General features: G+C 38.8%; 1 protein-coding gene across 1 annotated transcript; it reads right to left on the bottom strand.

Annotated features, from left to right (window-relative positions):
• Positions 1-586: 586 nt before the first annotated feature.
• On the bottom strand, positions 587-18,061 carry gad2 (glutamate decarboxylase 2). Its single transcript, XM_034108837.1, has 16 exons — positions 17,300-18,061; positions 16,941-17,003; positions 16,660-16,803; positions 15,739-15,972; positions 14,475-14,565; positions 13,649-13,761; positions 13,110-13,225; positions 12,740-12,819; positions 12,180-12,234; positions 11,919-12,035; positions 10,646-10,710; positions 10,457-10,535; positions 10,215-10,364; positions 9,408-9,515; positions 7,796-7,885; positions 587-4,585 (listed from the first exon to the last, which is right to left on the bottom strand). Exons 1-16 carry the CDS (start codon positions 17,373-17,375, stop codon positions 4,412-4,414), a joined length of 1,755 nt encoding a protein of 584 aa, XP_033964728.1. The 5' UTR covers positions 17,376-18,061; the 3' UTR covers positions 587-4,411.
• Between the last annotated feature and the right edge of the window lie 1,811 nt (positions 18,062-19,872).

Here is a 19,872-nt window from a genome sequence, read left to right as displayed (position 1 = left end):
AACACTTGCAACATGCCTCTTTTGAGGAAATGTAGAAATACACCCCCTCTTGCTCCCTCATGAGCAATTATGGGGCAGCAGTGCCATCTAGAGAGATGTTAGTAACATACCAGTGATGCTGCGCAAAAAAAGCACACTTTTCAATGGAGTGAGTGTTTTGTTTAATTTAATGTAATGAGATCTCCCTTCAAATTAAAGGTGCAAAAAATATATTTTGCTTGCTTAATATGTTTCACATTTGGATATTTTATTTAGAAAACAACAGCAACAACATACTAGCTTTGAAAGGAAGAAAGTCAATTTGGAGAACAGAAAATGTGCTATAGGCAATGATTAAATCCCCTTTCTGTGCTGCTTTTTGACTGGCATCCATTCATAATTTTAAAGGTCACAAAAAGATTGATAAATACGACCAATCTGTACTGGCACCGTTGATACATTTGTACCTTATCGTGCTGTTAAAGTTCAACTTTTCATGTCTTTGCTGTTCAAGGTATATAAGCTACCCGTGTTAAAAACCACTTAGTAAATGATTTGCCCAAGCAAAAAAACTGAATCAAGAATAAAGGAAGAAAGATTTCAGTAATGGTTTGTTTTGACAATATTTATTTATATTTTCCCAATAGTAACATACAGTTCAGGACAAAATGTTTGAGAGAAGCTAGCAGAGCAGTTGGCAGAATATATGATTCAAAATCGTACCATATTTGGTGAAAGTGGACTGCACTCTGAGTACTAGGGGATTGTAATTGTTCTCATTAACAAACAATATTTCCTATAAACAAGAAACCAGGTTTTTTTTCTATATATCTGTGTTGAAGGCTAATAACACTTGTTTTGGAAAAGTTTTTTGGACAATCAAGTCTCAATCCTATTGATTCTCATACATCTCATAGTCAAGGGTCTATTTAAAACAAAATCAGAAAACAGTGGCCTGATGACACCATGACACGACACGCTCTCACAGAATGACAGCGGGCAGCCGAGCGACATTGGAAGAAAGCGAGAGGATACATTGTTACCGCCACTAGAGGGCGAAGCGAAAGAGAAGAGAGAAAAGTATGCACAGGTGCAGAGCAGAGAAAAGCTTTCAGAGACATGCTGAGGGACTACACACATAGATATATAATACGCTAGGTACTGAGCTGCGACGGTATTCAAGCAGAAGAAGAAAGACAGAGCATAGAGATAGTTTTCAAGCGCGAAGAGGAATACAATGCTAGGCGAGGTTAGCATGCTTGCGGCACAGAGAAACTTTACAGGAAGCTCAAGACACAGATCACATGTAAAGGCTAAAGCGACAGTGAACTATTCTACAGGCTAAAGCTATACATTGGACACTAAAGCTAATTACAGGAGCAACACATACTGTATATATGTATATATATGTATATAGAAATTGATATATAGGAGATATCGAACAAGCTGGACAGGCAAGGCATCGCATGCACGTGCAAAGGAAGCAAGTCTTTCAGCAGCAAGAGAAGAAAATGTCTGGCTTTCCGAAACGCCGTTGTAATATATCTGATGTTGTCTGTGTCATGGTGTTTACGCCAATTTGATCGGGAACAAAATAAAGATTATCACATCTTAAACTTTAGGCTAATCTCTGCTAGGATGTGAAACGATCAAACAAAGCGCTTTTATAATATCTATAAACTGCAAAAAATGAAATGCTTTCATAACAGACCCCTGATTCCTGTCACATTCAGACAAAAGAGCTTAAGTTACATTTTTGAATACTTTCTTTAAACATCAACTTATGAACAACCAATGGACATTGCACGTTAGTAGGTCATGGGTATACTCTAAAGTGCACAACCTCCCCTTTTGGAGGAAAACAGACAATACTGGCAAATGTATACTAAGGCAACACAGTTACAAACACACTTACCGTCAAGTATTCACTTGTGCACAAAAAACACAGAGCTTCAGAGTCAAAATGGCTTTGCATATTCATTTAAAATACAAACACTAGAGTCTCTGAGAAAGACTCGGAAGTATTTTGAGGTGAATACAGTCAATTTCTTTAAAGCCTGTCCCTGAAACACGTTTTCTTTGAAATAGCTAGAAGAGTTACAAACCAAGTCAAGTATCGGACAAACATACAGTACATACATACACACAGGAAAAAAGCCTTTTGGACAAATGAGATGGAAATACAGGTTATCTATATTGGAGATAGAGAAAATATGAATAACTTTACCTCACAAATAGTCTCTGGTTATACGTCTTATATACACTTATGTATACACAAAGATATGTACTTGGGACATCTTGAAATACTATTTACAATCTATGATCATAAAATGATTGTACACTGAGTGACCGTATTGAGCAAATTGTGCTTTTCTACCTTGTTCTAATGAAAATGCGAAAGAACCTCTGCTTGGTTGATCAGGATTCACACTCCATTAACTAAGCTGCCTTCAGTAATAAGCATGTTTACGTTTTTGCTAAATAATAGCAAATTTGATTATCTTTAACTATGGTGACTTGAATGCACTGTTTCTTCTGATTTGGTGCAGGGCATGTAGTTTGGACCCAACATCGCATATTGCTTGTGAATCAATAAAGAAGACATCTCAGTTGCAATACTAAGGGATGCTCCTCCTTCCCCAATGATTTAGTGCAAGTGCAAGTGATGTCAGGTTTGCTTTAGACATGGTGAAGTTTCTAAATTAAACAAAACACCATTATTGCCCGTTACAAGTTTTCTCAAGATCCTCAATCTTTCTTTAAGTGTTCATCCAAAAACACAACTGACAAATAGTTGCTTTCATTTTGTGACTGTAGATGAAAGGTTTCACATCTTAAAATGTACAATCCTTAAAATGCCACTGTTAAAACAGCAAGAGCATGGAAAAGGGGATAGTGGCCAACGTTGGTACTGCAGGTCATGTGATCATAATTCCAATAAAGTCCAGTGCAGCCAGTACTTTGACTATAAAGTTGACTTTGACTGACTTTTGACTTTGACTTGTTGATATATACCAAACTTATACCAGATGGTGTCAATATAATGAAATACTTTATCAGGAAAATGCATCATTTGGTCACAATATTAGGGATAATTTTCTAGGGATAGTTATCTGCTAACGCTTATAATGCTAAAGCTAAGTGTAGCTAAGTGGACACATTTACGTTTTTTTTATAATTAAATGACCAAAAGCATTAGACATGCAGTGAACTCAGGGCTTTGGTTCCACCTTTGGAAGTGGTCCACTTTTCCCAGTTGGTAATCCAGCATGACTTTCCCCACCATGTCAGTACCAAACAAAAAACACCATGACTTAGTTTTGTTTGTGCCATAAACAAATTGGCAATATAATTTGTATAATTGCAATTTGATCAAAAACCTGAGTGGTTTGGTGTCTTAGATACACATTCCCCCAATATTTTTTAGATCAATTTTAAGTTAATTAAAAAGTCCAGATTCTTTGGCTGGCTAGATCAATGTTGGCCATTGAATATGAGGAAAAGGGGCTTTGAAACAAAAAATACACTTAAGGATTATATCTTCATTCTCTTGAATGTTGATTATTATAATTTGAGATCATCATAACGACATGTAAAGCACATCCAGCACAGTTAAATATACAGCCACGTTGAAAATTATTCCCATTTTGATATGAAAGTGACATCAAACAAAATGGGTTTAACAAGCCGTTACCACCTCAAATACACCAGAAAGAAGCACGTGAAAGAAGATTAAAAGTGTCATAAGCAGCAAAAGAGGCCGATGTGATGCATGATAGAACGTCACATCTTCATAAATGCTTTGAATTGACTTTACAGTTGTTTGATTTGAAGGGAAATACCTTCTTTTGTACCTGATTAAAAATCCCTTATTATAACTTGTTGGCTGGATTATTTACTGCATTTATTAACATGAGTTCTGATATACACCACCAGTCATGAGTACATTTTCCAAAATTACTACTTTGGAGTACTATGTGCGGATGTAAAGGCAGTTGATTAAGCTGAGGTAAGGTGAAGTGCTTTTTTTCGTTTTAAACAAGAAGTTTAAAATGTAAAGTTACAATAGAACACAACCACGTTTGGCACTTAACAACATACTTGGCAAATGAGAAATGATTCAAAAATAAAACTTTTCCTCATTTCATATCACAAAAAGTACGGTACATATAAAGTTACATCACTTACACTACTCTTGGATCTATTACACTTTAGGAAGGCAGACAGAAGCACTTTTACATAGCTTTGGACCAAGTTAGTCCACGGCGAAGCTACAATACATAATTTATGGATATATCTGTAGATCTTTTTCCTCAAATATACTCTTAAATATTTAACTTTGGAGGAAAGAAGAAAAGAAGAAGTTTACCAGTACATTCACGACAAAGAATTCATCCGTCAAGGGGAAACGTACAGCAGGGGGAGATGAGTTTTATAGATCCTGGCCCAGTCGCTCAATCTCCTCAATAAGAAAGTCGATGTCCTCGAGGGTAGCGGCGGGATTTGAGATCACCATGCGGAAAAAGTTGACCTTGTCTCCTTGTGGTTGGTAGCTGACCATGGTTGTTCCGTACTCCATCATCCTGGCCTTTATCACTGGAGCCACCTGATAGGTCCAGTAAAAAAAGTATGAGTTAATATTATTCAGAGAAATATCAGAACAACACTTAATTTGGGAGGTGAGTATAACAAGCTACTACCAAGCACACACACACACACACACACACACACACACACACACACACACACACACACACACACACACACACACACACACACACACACACACACACACACACACACACACACACACACACACACACACACACACACACACACACACACACACACACACACACACACACACACACACACACACACACACACACACACACACACACACACACACACACACACACACACACACACACACACACACACACACACACACACACACACACACACACAATTAAGTTGCAAATAAAGTGTGCTGGGTGCGAACATATCTTGGGATTGGGCACTAGACACCTATCTTTTGAAATCTTTACCTGTGCACTTAAAGCAGAAAAAGACAGCTTAATATTACCATAAAAACATGAGAGTGGTATTGATCTTCTCATCTCACTCCCAGAAGGAAAACAAATCTTAACATTCTGAAAATGTCTGAGTATTCCTCCAATGTGTCCCTATTCTAGATTGCGCTTGAATTAGCAGTTTACACACTAAAACACCCCGTTAGAACTCGGTTTACACATACAAACTGCAAAGAGTGATGGGTGTAATTCCAGTTGACATAACAAGCAGGCAGATTACAAGCAGCAGACTTCTTCTTTTTTGCACGTAACCATATAAATGAACAGGAGGTGTGATCACATGATCACACATATGTGTGGGTCAAAGTGAATGATTGCGTGGGAATAGACAACACATATCAATTTATTCTGACTTCTTAGATGCCCTTTTAATTTGTTTTCCTTAATTAACACTTTTCCTTTTCTTTTCAGAAACTAGACAAGTCACATGTTCCGTTTAGATTACTCGAAACCTGGCCCAAAGACTCTGACAGCTACAACTGTAGGTCAGGTCTGCCTTGAAAAAGAGATCAATGATCTCAATGGGATACACCTGGATAAATAAAGGTTTGAAATTAACTGTGTGCTGCTGCCAGGCTGAGAGGTTGCAGTCAAGTGTGCAGGTCATTTATCTTGTGCTCAGAAAAGTCTTGATGGTTTTGTGCAGTCTGTGTTGTGACAAGCTGTGGCAGATTAAGCTACAGTTCTGACATATTACTGAGGAAAATAATTTCAATATATGTGTCCATGCAGAGCCGGCCCGACCCATTAAGCGACATAAGCGGCCGCTTAGGGCCCCGCAGCCCTAGCAAAAAAAAAAATCTCAGTACACAGTCGCAGTATGTTTAATGAATTGTGTTAATATGCCTAGATTGCCTACTCTCAAAGTCATGTATTATATTATTGAGTCAATAATATAATACATTATGAACTGCTACCATCTAATCGGAGATACAGGATCCCACGATTCAATAAGGTCAGACTGAAGCATTCCTTTGTGCATCAGTCAAGAGCTAAATCCCAGATCAAATGCACGCTGAAGGCTCTTTGAGCAGCTTTTCTCTCACTGATTGTGCTGTTATGTTAAATATTTGTTGTTTGTGTTTCATGAATTTGTGTCTGGATGTTTGTCTGTTGTTGTTGGACATGGAACTGCTGTGACGCAAGTCAAATTTCAGACTTGATCTGACAAATAAAGTAATATCGTATCATTTCGTATTAACCTGAACCTCATCATGACACTACAGAGGACGGTAGGATTGTAATTTCCCGTGTAGGCACGGACACCAGACCAACCAAAGAGTTGAATGGAAATAAACATCTGTCTTATTGGCTGACAGTTACCTATCCTGTGAGCTGTGACAATGTTTAAAATAAACTGTCAGTCGGACTCAGAGTTTTTGAAGATGGACATAAGAAAAAAAATGTCTTAAAAAAGACGAAAATGTTCAAGTGGTGGCTCACACAACAACCCCAGAGCCACCACTTGAGCCAGGCAAACAAGGTATGTAAATGTCAGTAAACTTCCAAGTTATGCGAACATTTAAGCAAAGCATAAATTACAGCTACGTTGACATTACTTTGAATCGCGGGGGTAAGCTAAATCGTTAGCAAGTAGCTATAGCTAGCCAGATTAAATAAACACTTTGTCATACAATCTAAATGTAATGTTTTTTAGCGTTACCTGGTGATTTCAAAGAAAGCTCTCTGGGAAATATTGACGCTAACTGTCAGTGTTCGACATGAAGCTATAAGCTACCTTACAGTACACAGTTGATCCTGAGTCCTGTCAGTTAAAGTGTTTCATAGTTAGCTTAGCTAAGCATCAACCTAGCACTGAAATATATGGATGTTATGTGACAGTATTTCTGAGAAAAAGGCCATATTTGGAGACATATTGTGACCTACAGTATAGTCAATAGTTGCATATTTTGATGCTTGTTTATAGATATGTGCTTTTACATAAATGCTGGACTTTAACTTATGAAATGTTGAAGTATTTTTAAATGTGGGGCTGTCACTCTAACTTTAGTGGAGGATCTGACAACTTCTTCCTCCACTGGGCTGTGTTGAAAACTGTAGCTCATAATCATTCCTTAGACATAAGACACAGTCATTCCTTCTAAATTTCTTGCAGTTGTCCCGCTGCAGTTATGGTAAAATAATCAGTCAGCAGCTGCAGATTTACTTAAAATCAGTCTTTTGACCATTTTCCAGTTATCCTTTAGAATGAGGGAAGTGGAAATTAAGGGAAGCTCTTTCAATTAAAAAAAGCGAGCTATCCAAACAAAGCACACTCTCAGTGAGGCATAGTTTGAGAGGAACTCACTCCATGTGTGTGCTATGACAAATGATTCATGGTTGATAGTTTTCACAGAGAGAGAGCTCTTTGTATGTCTGGCACGTACACCATCTGTTTGTCCTAATTGACTATTATTAGGCCCCTGCTGCTGTGGGAGCCTCTAAATGACCGCCACTTTGGCTAACTGGTTAGCACCCCTCCCTCTAAGTCAGGCCCGTGATACCCCTCCTCTGTGACATCCTATTTTAAGACTGTCACTATTTGCTTATAGCACATGTTTTTTTTATATACGGGCATAAGTGACCATCCTAGTGGTCCCTAATGAAGAAGACAAGTGATGGTCAGGCTGGATATGAATGAAGGCTAGTAGGTCAAAGAGAGGTTCAGTGAAAGCTGTTTTTGGGAGATATTATAGTCAGGCTTCTTATCTCCGCTCACCCACCTTGTGCAAGTGTTTCTTCCTCTCCTCTTTGTCCTCCATGTAGCGGATCCCAGGAGGGAGGTACCAGAAGCAGACGTTGGTGTGCTGAGGCTGGGGGAGCACACACAGACCATAAGAGATGAGGAGTAAAACATACAGCAGGGCTGGGGAATGATCCAATATAAGAGATGTTTTTTTTACTTTATCATGATGATTTGATTAAAAATTAAAGCCATGTTTGGATTGTCAATTCCTTGTTTATGACACCCCCTAAGTGGTAATTTATGATTTAAATCAATTAAAAATACCGGAACAATAATAACATTACAAATAAATTCAATCATGTTGCAATTAAAAACTAAAATCCCTTGAATGTTTAAAATTGCTCTTATACATTTTTTAAATTATTTATATAATTTGTATTTGTAAGGCGAAAGGAATCGCTCAAAGTGACAACCCCACAGAGAATTTTTAAACAACCCTTGTGTTCCCCTGAACGCCACAGTTCATTGTTTTGGTACTATGGCCTATTACTTAGCGTAACTTAGCATTCAGCTGTTAACAGGGATTCTGCCCACGCTAGCAACTAGCAAGTACACGCAGTAAACACGCTTTTTTGTTTTCAGCCTTACTGCAAGTCTGCTGGATGTGGAAATAAGCAGTCGATTGCTAACACATTAGTCATATAACTATATAAGGCGATAATATAAACTATTATAGTCTCTTAAATTGTACAAATATAAGTTGTAAAAACGTGTTGATTAACAAATGTTCATACATTTACTATATTGAGATAATATTAATGAATATTCACAATCATCCTTGCTTAAAATCCTACAGATAGCACAAAGTAGGAAGTGCTTAGAGTAACTGTAGCCGGTCCCTTTCGCCAAACTACAGCAGATTCTGTGAGAAAACATCCATGAGGTGTTCCCAGCATCAGACAGGTAGACTGCCTCCTCTTCAGACACTCTCGTGTGAATGCTGATATTTTGTTTGGCACCTAAAGCCCTGCTGGAGCAGCCCAGCTGTGAAAGCAGTCATTACCAACATCTGACCAGCCATGCACAGCAGCCTCATTTATAAACTCGGGCTGGTTCCGCTGTATATATTCAACCTCAGATTGACGTAATGGCTTTATGGGATGTACAGACAAGTGAACACCTGGACCGATGCCCAGAGGACTTGCCCTGTTCCCCCTCAGGGTTTTGATGCGTTCAGCAGGTATACAATAAAGAAGAAGAGCTTTTACTATAAATGACTCTGGCCGTCCAAACACTGCTTTTATAAAACAGTTTTTAGCTTAATAACCCCATCATCCACATAATGTTTAGGCTGTTGTAGTTTTGCCCTGTATAGGATATTTCAGGCACTTTGCTTTTCATATGCATATGAGCAATTACTGGCCGTTATGCTATTCATTAAACATAATGGCAGCACATTATAATGGCAGCGAGAGGTAAAAGTGGCTCTCATCCAACACAAAGCAAGAGCACACTGCGTGCCAATCAAGTCACCCGAGATGAGTCTGAATACACGGAGGTCAGAGTAGCGACGTTAATGTTGGCTACTTTCGTCTGATGGTGAGGATGAGTAATCCTCATGGAGAGTGGAAGGGTAAATGTGGACTTACCGTTCCATTGAAGACCATCTCGTACCCTTCTCTGTCTTTGATCTTGTTGTAGAGGTAATCAGACAACTCCAAACACTTATCAATCTGAGCCTCAAACCCAATGGTGCCCTGAGAAAGAAAATAGATACATCTGTTAGCTTTGAAACCTTTAGTTAGACATATTGTGTGATTATTGTAAAACTGAAGGTATCTAACTGTGCAGCAAACATAATATATTTCTGCTGGTGAATTGGGTAAGACTCCTGAATCTAAAGGTGCTTTAAAGAGCCCCTTTTATGCTTTTTGGGTTTCCCTTTCCTGTGTGTTATATAAGTTTTGGTGCATGTAAATGGTCTGCAAAGACTACAATCCCAAATAAATAAATACATTGTATTTATAAAAGGCACCTTTCAAGGCTCTCAAGGTCGGCATACAAGATACACCAAAAAAAAGTGTAAATCACTTTTAATCTGTCATGCATATATCATATTAGAAAAATAAATTAAACAGTGACATTTAAACAAATTACAGTTTAAGAAAATCTTTTAAAGTTTAGACAAATAATTTGACATTTGAAGACAAACTTAGAATTTGGTTCAGGGTTTGCACCCAATGACTAAAGTGATGTATTTAACATTTGTTGACCACTATGGCAAATATATTCAGTCACATCAAGTTTTCTGAGAATGGCTGTTTGTTAAAATAAGAATTCAAGTTAGGTTTATGATAAAACACCCTTAAATCGCTGAACTAATTATTTTTTGCAGACATCAAATGTTTAATGTATATTAAAGAACTTCATGGAAATATGATCACATTCCCTGTTACCTTAGCTCTCCACATGAGCCACAGCTTGAAGATGTCCACGTGGCGTCCGCACTGCAGCGCTTTGTCCCCGGTGTCGTAGGAGAGGTCGTAGTGTTTGTCCTGCTGGAACAGGTAGACGGCGTGCATATTGTTGCAGCTCTGCATCAGGCCCTGTGAGATCATATCCAGAAAATGTTTAATAGCAACAAAATATCCCAAACCAATATTCATGTGTTCTGTATGTACATGACCATAAAGCCCACCTCCTCTCGGACCAGCAGGGCGGAGCACTGCAGAGGGACAGACATCATCTTGTGAGGGTTCCATGTCACTGAGTTGGCCCTGAAGGTAACATAACAAAAAAACACCCACCATGCATTCCACATATTACTTCAAATGCTCATTAGCTTCTGCGCAGATTGAGTTTACACAACATGTATTTTTTGACTTGCCTTTCAACTCCATCCAGCTTCCACCTGTGTCTCCTGGACATGAGGAGACTTCCTCCCCACGCTCCCTGTTTGGAAACACAGATGATATTAGTGGCACTGTATACACAACTTCAAGGTTAATCATTTATTTAAACGACATTAGATATGCTAATTCAGTACTAGCCTGAAAAACAGTTGTGTAAAGGCGTCTGTTGATCCTTGACAAGTGATGCAACCATTTTCCAGATGTAGAAGGACTAACATAATATGAAGCTGCATCAAGCTTTTGTTGTGTTTAAAATTAGATCTAGCTTTACATTGCAATCATTGAGTACAGGAACTGGGACAACAACAATCCATTTACTGTAAGCATCGAACCAGGAGAGCAAACAGTTCTGGGTTAAGATATGAAAAACCAGTTTGAAGAATGAATATGCTAAGATATAAATAATAGCCTCTGCTGCCTTCACTGACCGATTCTTGATTCTGTAAAGCAAATATGAATATTCGTATTCATTTCAAAAATGATATTTACTAAAGAGTAAATGTATCAGAGAAACTAAAAGTCATATTATTATATTAATCTATACCTTTAATTTGGTCTTTGCATTAAAAACTATTTGGAAGATTAATCAATATTGAAAAAAAAAGGTGCCACTATGAGAAATTGTTTTACATGTTAGCCTTTACGCTAAATATTAGCACCGACAGCTTTAAAAAGGTGTAATATAAACGTCGGAAGCTTGCGGGCGCTTTTCAAAAGTATATCTGGACTTGCAGAACTCATAATGTTTACAACTCATTTTAAAAGACCTCCAGACATTCATTTCATGGGAAACTGCATCCACACAATCCCATTTCAGACGAACAAAAGCAGCAGGGGCCAGCACACTCGGAAGCAGGATGTTTTCTTCCCCATCTCAGCCAGTTGAGGAGTGATAGATAAGGCCATTTATAGCTCTAATAGAGGTGTCCCCCTGTCAGCACTAAATCACCTTCATTAATAGATAGAGCTCCTTCAGTGAGAGGGCCCATGATGGCAAAGTCAGGGGAGGAGATGATTTACAGCCTCTGTTCCAGTTTTTCTAATCCCCAGTGTTAGATAGGGGGTGGCTGGCTCCTATCTGGGTCAACCGCAAGCAGTTATACGCGAGACAGACATAATAGATTCGTCAAACCCGCTGGTGAGCTTCACTAAAATCCCCACTGTGCATCACCTACATTACAGGTAATAACACTGTTTTAAAGAAAGAAACCAGAGATGTTAATGAAGGTGCGTATGCGTTTTGCTTACATCCACATGCATCCACACGCTGTACTTTTTGCAGATGTCAGAAATGGCAATGAGAGGGTCGAAGGCTCCGTACACTGTGGTCCCAGCTGTTGCACTGACAAAGAAAGGGACCAATCCCTGCAAAGACACAGGAAATGAATGTACATCAAGGAGCAGTTATAACAGTGCCAATATGTTGAATCACTACTGCTGATTCAGCTGATTGAATACAAAAGAATTAAGTCTGTATGATATGTATTTATATGTGTGTTATAATATTACCGTCTGTTTGGCTTCCAGTATTCTCCTCTCAAGGTCAGCTGGGATCATTTGACCGCTGTAAAAGAAAAAAAGAGCAGTTCATATGTGATGGGAGAGTTATTCAGATCATTAGCTTATGTGAAGATACCGATACAGCAATGTAAAGGTCCTACAATACTAGTACAAATGTGTAGTATAAGCAACTCCTTGTGCATAAGAAATGGAAACATTTGTACTATTTCAATATTATCAAATAGGATATCATCTGAAACGTTTAAAGGGGAAATAGCTCTCAAAAACATTTAAAGGTTGACAAGGGGCCCCAACTATACACTCATGTATGCATAAAAGCCAAAAAGGTTGAAAAAGCCTTGTTTAATTACATTATTTATAAGCTTATCACATGTTTTCGGCAAAGTCTTTTATTTTGGAAGTAACTAATAACTACAGCGGTCCGGTCATATAAATATACATGTGAGGTGACATTTCATTATTTCACTCTGAATTGTATTAAAGTAAAAGTACAAGATAGCAGAGAGTGGTGCTGAACTCGAGCAGCTGAAAAGAGAGGAAGACGTTACCTTTCATCTACTTTAATGCAGATCACGCTCTCCGTCCCGATGCCAAGAGCCGCTGCACCTTTTTTGATTGAAAAATGACTCTGGAGATTGAAGATAAAACATGAAAGAGAGAAGGTGATTAACTGTCTTTACACCAGGGGGAGAACATCTGAAATATATGTATTTTGTTTTAAACATTTGTCCAGCAGCTTTGATGCTGAAAGGTATGTGTGGGATTTGATGGCTTTATAGCTCACAGCATCTTTGAAATGTCCTTTAAAGGTGAAGGAATATCTTTGACCTTCATTTCAGAAAATTGTGCAAAGTTATTTGAATCAAAAAGACACATATGGACATTGTGTATCAGCTGAAATGAAACATAAATGCCTACATGTTCGGATGTAAAGGCCGCCAGTCTGGGAACGCATGACATTCCTTTCTCCTTCACTTCAGGGAACATCTTGAAGCGAGCGAGCAGCATGGCATACATGTTAGAAATAGCCCCACCTAGAGGACACAAATCACATAAGTAAGTGACAATTGTCATGGGCATGATGCAGGGCTTCCGAACAGAATTGTAAAATACTGCATTTTACAAACAATGAAGCAACAAGAACATCAAATAATTTCCCAGTGTTTCAAGATATGACACAGCCTCTAACTGTCGGCAATGTCAGAGCCAATCACAGTCCTTGTTCTTCAAATCCTCCAATGATTGCTCACCTCAAACAGAAATGCATGAGGGACATTAAAGATTGGAGGGTGGGGAGGTGGGGGCTGGAATTTGGCAAATTATTTTTATGCTAATTGGCTTTCAAAGAAGTTCCATTTAAATCATCAAAATGCAAATCGACACATTGCAGCACACACATAGGCAGTTCCATTTCCAGTGGAACAGAGGGGTGTTGGGATTGGCGTTGCCTTACATACCAGGAGAGAAAATGCCATCTCCTTGCCCATCCTTCCAGCCAATGATTTCCCTCATCTTCTTCAGAGTGACGTATTCCAGCAGCACAAAGACAGGAGCCACCTCATAGGTGAACCTGCGTTACACGGGGAAATGATTTGATTTTAAATCAATAGCTTTTTAGCTGTCGATAAAGCCCTAGTTATTGAAATTAGTGAGGGATAAAACATGTTTTAGTAATATTGTAAAATGTATGTCAAATAGGCTTCTCCATTGCTGATGTTTTTGAACAAAATGTACCAGAATTATTTATATTTCAACATCGCAGGCCACATTTCTTAGACCCTAACGTGCACGTTGTTGTACAGAAGTCTCACTGTTCCTTCATCCTTGCATCACTTCAAAATAATATTCCAATGCATGCCTGCTAATATATTTCCGACAGAAAATTGGTGCATTTGCTGTAAATCTAACCCCCTCCCCTTATTTTGCAGTGCCTCACAGTTGCCAAGGCTGAGTTTATCACTCCAAAAACACACACCAAAATGAACTCCAGATTAGTCAGAATTTAATTTCAGGGCTAATTTTCTCCCCTTGAATCCCCATGGAGATTGTGGGTGAGGGGGAAGGATAAAAGGCAGAGGTGGGAGGGGTTCAGTGGGAGTGGGAGTTTAGGGGGTGTAAGCCTTTCATTTGAGATGTTTCATTTGCTATGATTGAGTGAATAAAAGAGAAGCCGCTATCAGCACAAGCAGACGGCACACGGCTGGGCTGGGCAGGAAATGGAATTCATTGTCATTATCATTATCGCCGTTTAAAATCATGATGGAGCACAGGCCACATACTTACATATTGGTGTTGGCAGTGGATGTTAGCCAATCGGCTGCCAGTCCAACCATGTCTAATCCTGTAGAGAGCTGATTGAAGTACCTGGGATGGGCTGGAGGAAAAGGAGTAAAGAAAAAAAGATGGGAGAGGAAGGGTGCAAGCAATTTGAATGTTTTATCTAGCTAAATTGAAATAAGCTTCATATGTTTATGCTGAGTTTGTGCAAAAGGCACAGAGGTTGTAATCTTCTAAACCCTCTAATTGCAGGTTAGAAAATGCAGCTGCAGTGACGATTTAAATCATCTTGAGAAATTATGAAAGCATTTAGTGTTTCATGGGTAATGTAGGAATTGTATGGAGGGTATCAACACACCATTGTTTCACATCATAAAGAGGGGCTTTGAAAATGAGAAAGAAAATGTGTAAATACAAAAAAGGAATGATGTCTAATTATTATTTCTTGTTTTAAATATAAACATGCATGGTGATATTTAACCCCCTCAATAAAGCATGTATTAGCAATATTACAACATTAGAGTGTGTTATAAGCAGAAACGTTTGTCATATGGTGTTATATTGATTGAAATTAAAATAGAGTATGTCTTGATAAAAGGAGCTAATACTGCTAAAAAGGAATGCATTAAAAAATAAACATACAAATATATGTATATCTTATCACTACACCAGTATGCTATATATTTATTAAATGTGTATCACGTATTTAACAGGGGTTTAAATAAAATCTATCAAATAAATCTGTATGTTTTTGGGAATGAAATGTGTGCAGAAAATGTTCCCCTGCGTGTGTCAGAGAGGAGAGAATAATGGATTTGGCCCCTACGTGGTTATTAGCTATTATACTTGGTGAACCAGATTTACTGCGTCACTACATTTACCGGTCTGCTGGTCGGGAGGAGGAGAGGGAGGACAACCTCCAGGTTTTCACCATGTATTTATTTTACACACAGATTGCTTTCTTTGTTTTATTCAGTTGGGGGATATTCCTTATAACAAAATAGAGATAGTAGACCACATTCGGCCAATTAGAGATTGTCTAGATGTCATCCTCTGATGCGCACGTTCCTATGTGTCATCAGCAGTGTGATAGTTATTTCCCCTATATATGATTTCTTATTGACATATTTAAAGATAGGCAGCAGGCCTACATACATGGAAAAGGTGCAGCTATGAAGTGGAACATATTTTCTAAGATGCCACATTTTTTACAGATTACAGTCAGATGTGAAGCAGGTTTATTTATCCGGTATGCAGCCCGGGGCCTGACCTGTTTTGATGGCGTATTTGAGAGTGGCGCGACAGCTGATTAAGATCTCATCCAGGGAGGCCGGCTCGCTCTGAAGCTCCCAGTTATTCTTCTGGAGCAACTCGTTCGGGTAATGGAAATCAATAACCTTCGTGTCCCGGTCGAAAGACTCCACGATGTAGGCCATTAAAATATCCACAACTTCCTGCAGGAAGATCATTGTTTTGGCGTCACTGTCCATGGCAGGTAACAGGTCTGTAAAGAATACAATATGTCAAATAAAACAAGCAGTAGGCCTACATTAGATTTGTGTGTGTTGAGAGCAGCCATTAAAACAGGTTTTATGTATGATTATCATGTTGGCCTTTTACCCACGATCACAAGAATGTCACATTTATATACAAAAGGAGGGGGAAAAGCATATATTTCTTAACAATTAGGTCAACAATAAGGTCTAAAATGTATGGAAACGTTTTAAAGTGTTAAAGTTTCTACGACGTGAAAACATAAAAACATGACATTCTGCTGAAGGTGACCTCTCCGACAACGTGCAAAAAATGTTCACCATAACTCACTGAATATTATGGATATTAAGTCTAAATATAAATACTGTGCATTATCATATTTTAAGCACATGTTATGTCATTTATTCCTAGTGTTATTTCATAGCCTATGAAGTCCTATTTTAATGACGGAACAAAGAATAACGCAGATCGTCTCTGTGACAATTTATGTAAACTATAAATGACAGGTATCACATAACAATATATTTTTGTACAACGCTGCATGTTTTTCATTCATTTTAAAAATGACTATACATCAGCATATAACAATGTCTTTTTACGCAGAATAAATCACGGCAAGGCCAAGCTGTGACGCAATGAGACAGATCAGGAGACGGCATGCCGGGTTTAATATCGGTGTTACAGCATGCTTCTGTACCTGTTGAATAGAGGTCGGAGAAGACCACAGAAGCTTTGGTGCAGTTGCAGGATTTGTTGCAGCCGCAGGCAGCAGGCTCTGTCTCCGGCGGCTGCTTGGCGGCCGGCTCGGCGCCTTTCTCCAATTCTCCGACATTGAGAAGAGCTTTAGACAAACAACAGCATTAAGATATTTTTTACAACCTTGTAGACGAGGCTGGGAGTTAAAAAAAAAAGATGGAAAGAAAACCGCGCACGTCGCTCAAATAGTTTACCCCACCCACCCACTGTGAACCAACATACCACATAATTTAGATCCAAGTCCTCCGGATAATTTCGAGGCCGCCGCTTGGCACCAAGCCCTGGCTGGAAAAGAGAAAGGATCAGTCAAAAAGAATGAATAAGATTCAGGTTCCAACTTTAAACTTAGACGCCGAAAAGCGACATGCGAGGTACAATGAAAGCGTGATTTAGGATCAATTATTGCACCCTGAAGGGGAAAACATGACAAAATATGTGTAAAAAAAGACTCTACATAAAGCAGGCCTGTTTGGATTTTCATTCGTTGACTCTAACCAAATGCAGCGCACAGGTTTGAGACAATACACCGGGATTAGAGCCGGTCCATCAGAGGTGATTTGGAGATTACAAAAAACACTCACGCGTGCTGGGGCTCTGATTCCCGGTGTTGGCCCCCGCATTATCTCCACCAAGAGACCAGAAGCCCTGTTGTGCCATTGTTGCCGATACTTAGGAGCTACTCGAGACACGGAGACAGACAGAGCCCATCCACACGCGTCCACCCGGGGCTGTTCAACGCTGATGTGGTGCTGAAATCCAGACGCTCATCCGGGAGACGCTTTACGCTGCAGCAGAGCCCCTACAACTAAAACGCGTGTGGTAAAAGGCAAAACAAAAACAAAAGACGTCCACGGTGTTCTTCTTGCAGGCTTCCACAGGTGCACTAATAAGAAAGGAGCGTCCTCCCCTATAAATCCGCACACACTTGACTTCACAGGCGCACTCAGTCAGCGCACCACGCACTCCTCACTCCGTGGAAATATGCAGGATCAAAGCTTTGGATGAAAAATGATACTAAAAATAAAATGAGTTGCAGCCAAAAGTGGTGTCAGTGTGCAGCTATGGGCGACAGCTGCTGTTAAATATGCAGCACGCACGAGCCATGCCTAATTGCTCCCAACCTAAATATAACGTCATGAAGAAATCCCATCGTGATTCACTTCAGGTCATGACGAAGTGCGCTGCGTCGTGCGTCGTGACTCCATACATCCCCGACACTTTCCCCCCCGCGTGCACAACTGAATTTACAGAAGACAGTGAATGCAAACTAATTCATTTGCCAGGCAGGTGCGGACCTATTTCTTGCAGACCGGCTGCTCTATTTGCGCGCCTCCGGGGGAAGAAGCAGCGGGGAGGAGAAGGGCTTCAAATTGAGGAAAAGTGCGCATGGATCCCTCCCCTCTCCTGGGCTCGTTACACCAAAAGTATTATTACTCAATACTTCTGTGTTTGGGTCATTCCAGAATTGGAGGACATTTCATGTCCCCCTTATACAAAATCTAATAATCCATGCCCAAAAAGCTAAAACATGCACTTGTTGTGTTAAACATACTTGTCTTGAGACTAAATGTATATAAAGTTGTAGAAAAAGTGGTTTCAAAATATTATGATCAAATAGCTCTCGAACACCCCCTAAAATGGCATTTTTCTCTTGTCTTCTTGGTGACCAACTTGCATGTAAAATATAACATTTAAAATAGGGATTTTATTTACTTGTTTGGTATTATTCTATCGATATATGTCTCTTGTAATGGTAAAATCAATTTGTTAAATCATAAACACACTTTAAATAACAGTAACAGTATAGTGTCCCTTAACATGCGTTCAACCCTGTTACCCAAACCTTTTTAGATTGGCACAGGAAGTGAAAAAACTGTAAGTCAAATGTCAGTGGAAGTGACATCAGCAAGCCATGTGCTAGTGCCATGGGTAGACCAAAACTAAGTCTTTACAATCTTTTCAGTCTTAAAAGAGTGTGGCACTCTAACCCTGTTACTCATATTATCAGAATAAAGCATATTAATTTCAAAGTTACCTTTCTTGCATTAGATATCCAAGTTTGTCCTTGCCTTGAATGTAGCATTACATGCTACATCTAGCATGAGGTTGTCTGAGGTTAAAACTCAAATTAGCATTGATTTTCAACCCTGTTACTTTCAACCCTGTTACTATAATTAGAGTAACAGGAGTAATTCTTCATTGGAAAATATACATTTGAAGCCTTAGCTGGGCAAATCACCTTTTTTGATGGTTTATTATCTGTTTTTCCTAAATACATAAAAAAAATTAATAAAATAAAAGGTTACTTTTTCAAAAATGTTTGTGTGTAAATTGTCCTCCAATTCTGACCCATTTACTGAATTAAGAATAATTACCAAAGCCTTTTTGCATAATACAAACCTCATGATTATCAGGACTTTCTTCACCCTGAAAATCATATATTTGATAATATCCACATTTGTGTCCGCCTAAAAAAAAAAAAAAAAAAAAAAAAAAACCCCCGGACCCACATCTGATATGATTTATGATTGCAATAGCAAACAACCATTTAATGACACAAGGGATCTATTAAAATAAAGAGGGCCCTTTGGCAAAGCCATGCTAATACTGTGACGCATGTGTATTGAAATACTGTAAGGCTGTATATCCATAGAACCCTTAGTCATTTTCTGTTTTATTTTAAATGATATTAATACATTTAAAGCTTAAAAGTTCTGTTTTTAATCTATCAATTTCATTTCTACCAGCAATGTGTTTTTTTCCTTCTATGACCATCCATAAATCTGATTTGCTGCATGAGTTTTTCTCTGGAGTTTTGGCTGTACATGTTTTTTGAGACATTGTATTTAGTCAGCATGTCACTACCACTTCCTGTGGGGGGTTCTCCTTTCAAATGTCACGTAAAGCTCAGGGGTTTGAATCTTGAGGAATGCTCAAGTCAACAGACTACGTGAAGATAGCCGATAGAACCTTTGTTATCTGTAAGTGTCAATGGAAATGAAATAACTGTGAAAAGTAACAATGAGGGCAATAATGTGAGGTGCAACACAACATGAAAAAGTATGCAGCATATTGTTACCACAAAATGAACTTGTGTTGTATCAAGGCAGCAATGATAAAGATAAGAAAAAATAAACATCACATGGCATTTAAT

Source organism: Pseudochaenichthys georgianus, chromosome 20 (assembly GCF_902827115.2).
Source record: "Pseudochaenichthys georgianus chromosome 20, fPseGeo1.2, whole genome shotgun sequence".
Taxonomy (NCBI): Eukaryota; Metazoa; Chordata; class Actinopteri; order Perciformes; family Channichthyidae; genus Pseudochaenichthys; species Pseudochaenichthys georgianus.
This window is presented reverse-complemented; position numbering and strand designations above follow the sequence as displayed.

Bases quoted from the DNA above. Each gene is read 5' to 3' on its own strand.
- gad2 (XM_034108837.1), bottom strand. From the start codon at position 17,375: ATGGCACAACAGGGCTTCTGGTCTCTTGGTGGAGATAATGCGGGGGCC. The intron at 17,004-17,299 runs GTGAGTGTTTTT...TCTCTTTTCCAG, and splicing joins GAATCAGAGCCCCAGCACGC to CCAGGGCTTGGTGCCAAGCG. The intron at 4,586-7,795 runs GTGGGTGAGCGG...TGGACCTATCAG, and splicing joins GGAAGAAACACTTGCACAAG to GTGGCTCCAGTGATAAAGGC.